General features: G+C 39.5%; 1 protein-coding gene across 2 annotated transcripts in view; it reads left to right on the plus strand.

Moving 5' to 3' along the window:
- The window catches only part of tgfbr2b (transforming growth factor beta receptor 2b), a 56,534-nt gene extending 53,108 nt beyond the window's left edge, over positions 1–3,426 (plus strand). For both annotated transcript variants that reach the window (XM_060922274.1, XM_060922275.1), the window contains one exon: positions 2,399–3,426. In XM_060922274.1, the coding sequence (XP_060778257.1) occupies positions 2,399–2,587 (189 nt within the window). In that variant the 3' untranslated portion in view covers positions 2,588–3,426. The remainder of the gene's footprint in view (positions 1–2,398) is intronic.
- The last annotated feature ends 2,574 nt before the right edge of the window (positions 3,427–6,000 follow it).

Genomic DNA, 6,000 nt, shown 5'->3' on the forward strand with positions numbered 1-6,000 from the left:
GCTGAGGATCTCTAGTTTATCAACAAGTGCATGAGAAAATTATTGAAATGTTTAAAAACAATGTTTCTCAAAGAAAGATAGGAAGGGATTTGAATATTTCACGTTCCATGATGCATAATATCGTTAAACAATTCAAGGAATTTGGGTGTGTAAAGCACACGGCCCAAGCCTAAGCTGAACACCCGTGATCTCTGATCCCTCAGATAGCACTGCATCAAGAACCATCATTCATTTATAACCACATGGGTTCAGGATTACTTTGGCAAACCTTTGTCAAGCACCACAATACAGAGTTACAGCCACAAATATCAGTTAAAACTTTACTGTGCAAAAAGGAAGCCTTGCATTAACTGTGTCCAAAAGTACCATCATTATCTCTCGGCTCGGAGGTATCTGGGATGGACCATCACATGGTGGAAATGTGTATTATGGTCAGACGAACCAGTATTCCAGATCTTTTATTGTAAGAAATGGACGCCATGTGCTCCAGACCAAAGACAAAAAGGACCATCCAGACTGTTACCAGCAACAAGTCCAAATGTCAGGGTCTGTCATGGTATGGGGTTGTGTCAGTGCCCTTGGCAAAGGTAACTTACCCATCTCTGATGGCAGCATTAATGCAGAAAAGTACACTGAGATTTTGGCACAACATCTGCTGCCTGTAAGATGACATCTTTTCCAGAGATATTTCAACAAGACAATGCAAAACCACATTCTGCACACATTACAAAGGCATGGCTGTGGAAGAAGAGGGTGTCTGTCCCCTCTGTCCCCAACAGAGAATGTGTGGAGAATTTTGAAAGGAAAAATACGACAACGACAATCCCGAACTGTTGCACACCTTAAGACCTACCGTATTTTCTGGACTATAAGCCGCTACTTTTTTCCTAGGTTTTGAACCATGCGGCTTATACAAAGGTGCGGCTATTCTGTGGATTTTTCTTCCACCGCTAGGGGCGCTCTAACCGGAAGTAGAATCAAAAATAAGATAGATGAAAAATCAATGCAAAGAAGAATTAGCAGATCTTTAGCAGATAGAACACGCACGACAAATTACTAACTGGTAATTATTTTCAAATCCAGCGAAGATGATTAAAGTGACTTGTGGTTTCAAACACTGGAGAAATGAAGGTAAATAAATACCGGTTATTTTCTCTTGGTTCTGTTCTGTTTTAATCAGCAAAGTTGCTGCCGTGTTAAAAGGCACTGTTCGGAAAGAATCTGTTCAGGTACATACATGTACATTTACAGTACAAAATCATTCTGTACATGCAGTAAATATCAACATAGATATCTGCGGCTTATAGCCCGGTGCGGCTTGTATATCTTTTTTTTTATTTTTTTTTTAAAATAGAGCGGATGCGGCTTATATACAGGTGCGCTCTATAGTCCAGAAAATACGGTATTTGCAGGAAGAATGGGACAAAATGACACCTGAAGCACTTCATCACTTGGTGTCTTTGGTCCCTGAATATCTTTTAAGTGTTGTGAGAAGGAATGGCAACATTATAAAGTGGTATATGCTTTACCATCCCACCTTTTTTTTTAATGTTTTGCAAGGATCAAAATTAAAATCAGTGTTTCTTTGGGGGGAAAAAACAATAAAATTCATGATGTCAAAAATCAAATAATGTGCTGTTATATTGTTTTGAGTGCAATACAGGTCAAAGATGATTTATTTTCTTAAGTTTTCAGTTGTTTTCAGTTTCATTGTTTTCAGTTTTAATTTCAATTTCAGCATATCTACGTCTTCTCAGAGGATTTTTGGCAACATGACAAGCTGTGTTTTTTGTCTTATTAAGTTAAATAACTGTTTATAGTTGTTAGAATGGAAATGATAACTAACATTGACATTAACAAGGAACTAAGTAAATTTTGCAGACGTTCCATAACATTAAATGTCACTTTAAACAGATCAAATTGATGATGTGTAATTCAGTAATAAATTAATTGTTGGCAAATCGCTTTGGTATAAGAGGAATAAAGCTCATCAGGATGTATTGCTATTGGAAAATAATCAATTTTGGTGTAGGAACTTTACCTCAAGACGCATCTCCATCGCTGATTATTTTTCTATAACAGCATGTCCCTGTGTGTTTTATTCCTTACTTGTTAGATAGCTCATTTGTTCTGTTGATGTTTTGTGAGACCATGATTCAGTAACCACAGCTGAGTTAATATGTTATATTTATGATATAGAGAATAAATAATTAAGCTGTATTTGGTTAGTATTTGGGTGAAGTAGCCTGTTTATGTTGAAGTGGGCGGACATGAACGTTAAACATCCAAAAGAAATAATAAAACAGTACTTTTAGGTCTTCACTTATGTTTGGAAAAATAAAACAGTTTTGGCTTTGTGTCTGTACTGAAATGCAATAACAAATGTAATCTCCTGTAGGGTGTGGCTTTGGTTTGCGCCACCATCAACGAATGCTGGGACCAGGACCCTGAGGCTCGGCTCACGGCGCAGTGTGTGGCTGAGCGCTTCAGGGAGATGAACGATGATCTGGATAAGCTGTCAACCCGCAGCAACTCTGAGGAGAAGATTCCAGAGGACTGCTCTGTAAGCGTCAGTGACGACAAGTGAAATAGTAGGAGAGAGAGAGCTAGAGCCCATTTACTGTCACTCTGGACTGGGAGAGTGTTATCTGTGCTCACATCATATGATCAACAAAGAAAAACAGCTCCCTCCAAACAGTGGAAACTGGAATACATTCAGTGTGTGATAAATGATGTGTGCTTGTGTGTGCGGGTGTGTATCAGAGGCCTCGAGGCACAGGCCACAGGGAAATGAAGTAGCTTTAAGCTTTAGATGTGTCTCATAACCAAAGAGTTAATGCACTTTATCAGATTGTCTATGCATATATAACAGTAAAGAAGCACTGGCGGCTTTATTGCAAGAGGACGTGGCTGGTGCTTCACTCCTCACAGCTCACCGGAGCTCAAACATTAACTGAGCAGGTATTCATAAGAGATTTTATGACATGTACAGTTTGATTTAGCACTGTCTGTGTTCATGAAAAGGTGTGTGTGTGTGTGTGTGTGTGTGTGTGCGCGCGCGCACATGTGTGTGTGTGTCTATGAATGTGTGGAAGCATGTTCAATTCCATGTGCGTAAATGAATGTGATGTGTTTGGCATTGCTTTAACAAAGATTTTTTTATTATTATTATGATTTTACTCATTTGCCAAAGAAACAAAGCACAGTGTAAATATGAGTATTGAATGAAAAATCATATTACAGCATTGGAAAGGCAAATATAAAGGGAATAAGACTCTGCTCTGGCACCAAGAAGTATTTTCATAAAGCATTTCCAGAGGTGTAGCTTTATAAATAATCAGGTAAACAGCTCAATGTGCCTTTGTCTTTGTTTTTATAAGCAATATATTGTAAATCTTTTATGATTAAATAAATTTGTTTACAATGTTTATTCTCATAATTGTGCTTTTTACTTCTGGAGATTGCTGCATTTCATGTTCATTTCGTTTTGACCTTTATACCTCAAGCAAATTAAAGATCCCTACGGACCAATTATGTCCTTCAAAAGTACACCATACTCATGTTTCAAGGTAAAACATACATAATAAAGGTGTAAAAGAATCTCCTTGTGGATACTACCACGGCTACAAGGAAAGGTGCAGTATAGAGGACTTTCACTGATGTCACAGATTTTTGTTTTTCATGCAGTGTCCTCCATATTGCCAGGCAAACAAAGAAACAGTCGCGACAGTTCAGAATGAAAATAAAGACGACTGCAGTCAGTACAATCTCTCTGAAATGATTAAGAATTTATTTTATACCAGTAGATCATGTGACATGAAAAAGCTGAAACATGCAGGCATCACAGATCCATATAATTTACCCACAAACGTATTTATTTATTATTTATTCTGCACACTGCTCTCTCTCTGTGGGTGGTAGAAATTGGCAACTGGACTTGCTTGAAGATTCTTGAAAACGTTTCACCTCTAGTCCAAAAGGCTTCCTCAGTTCTGTCTGACTAATACTCTCTTTCTTTGTGTGCATGTGCACATGCGCACTCTTGTTCGCCGCTTCAGATGGGTTAAATGCAGAGGAGGAATTTCGCTGTGCTTGAGTGTAAATGTGACAAAAATAAAGGCTTCTTCTTAATTTATCCACAAATGTATTTATTCCACTGCAAAAGTGTTCAGCAAACCAGCTACTGGATTTGGGACACTACGACATCCTGAACTATTTAGTATTTGGGATTTCTAAATACAGGGCAGCACGGTGGTGTAGTGGTTAGCGCTGTCGCCTCATAACAAGAAGGTCCTGGGTTCGAGCCCAGCGGCTGGCGAGGGCCTTTCTGTGTGGAGTTTGCATGTTCTCCCCGTGTCCGCGTGGGTTTCCTCTAGGTGCTCCGGTTTCCCCCACAGTCCAAAGACATGCAGGTTAGGTTAACTGGTGACTCTAAATTGACCGTAGGTGTGAATGTGAGTGTGAATGGTTGTTTGTCTCTGTGTGTCAGCCCTGCGATGACCTGGCGACTTGTCCAGGGTGTACCCCGCCTCTCACCCATAGGCAGCTGGGATAGGCTCCAGCTTGCCTGCGACCCTGTGGAACAGGATAAGCAGCTACAGATAATGGATGGATGGATTTCTAAATACACCAGAGATGTTAAAGGCTTACAAAAGTACAGATGGCTACCGATATTTTGAGGCAGGTTTCGTGCATGCCAGAATGTTATGGGAAATTCCTGATAAAGAAAAATACCTTATTATGACAAAGGTAAGCTCAAATGTGGACTTCTAACAGTAATAAACAAGCCAGGGTATTTTATGGTGTTTAGCCGAGTCTACATTATCAGCACATAACAAACATGCTGCTAGTTTAGTCAAGTATTAGGTCTAATAAAATATATCGCATCCAAAGCCCAGATCCAGATATACATTTTAACCTTACATAGAGCTTTCACATTAACCTGATATAAAGTGTTCTCCACACACACAGGAATGCTTTGTAGGCATCTAGTCTTCCCGTTTAACTGCAGCTCACTATTTTTCTCGTCTTTCTAGGTTCACTGGGAAGCGGTGAAAAGTTAAACCAGGCTTATCTCTACGTCTGTTATTTCATCCAAAAGCACTACAGTTCTCTGGCATTGTTCTTTTAGATGTAACTTCTACAACTTTATCTGTAGATGTTTCCTGAATTGGGCTAACCATCACTTGCGTACATTTGTGCCGGTCACTGGCAAACACAAAGTTCGCCAGGCAACATGGCTGCGTAAACAAATCTGCAGTTGCAATGACATCATGTGAAAGTCCTCTATAGTAACATTTCTTCCTGAAGGTTTTTTGTATCTTTATTTATCCATATTACTATCCATATACTGAACATCTCAGGATGTTTTTCACTCTCAGCCTTCATTTCTTTCCTTCTGAAGAAAAAAAAAAGATAATTGACGTATTTATTATTTGTAACACTGCTGCCTGTTACTGGAAGCTCTGATGTGTTATGCTCATGAATCTTAGACAACATTCCTTTCCTAGGAGTCAGTTGCTTGCTGATACTGTTGTTGCCCATATATATTCATGTGATCTCTGTTCTGGGAAACAAAGCCTGTTAACAGACCCTCATCTGACATCAATTTTGTGCAATGTTTTGAATGGACACCACCTTGATTTGCAAATTTTTTGTATAAATCATCGCATATAATAATAAGCACTACCAGCATGTCATGTGTAATGATGAGAAAAGCTTAGCTTTAGGAGTCTGGAGGCATGCAGCAGGGTCCAACAAAGGCAGAACTGCAAGTGTGCTAAATGGCAGAGAAGAGCAGCAGGAGAATGGCCATGTAATTGAGCTTAATAACCTCTTCCTTACACTGAGTCTCTTGAGGCGTGAGCATGTTTGGAGAGAGCTTTCAGCTCAGACACAGCAGCAGTTGGGCTGGGCTGTGCTGAACAGATGTTCCCACAAAACCAGAATATCAGACTGAACACCATGTCCCTCAGACAGACCCTGTCTGACTTTAGAATA

This window comes from Neoarius graeffei, chromosome 5 (assembly GCF_027579695.1).
Source record: "Neoarius graeffei isolate fNeoGra1 chromosome 5, fNeoGra1.pri, whole genome shotgun sequence".
NCBI classification, from domain to species: Eukaryota; Metazoa; Chordata; class Actinopteri; order Siluriformes; family Ariidae; genus Neoarius; species Neoarius graeffei.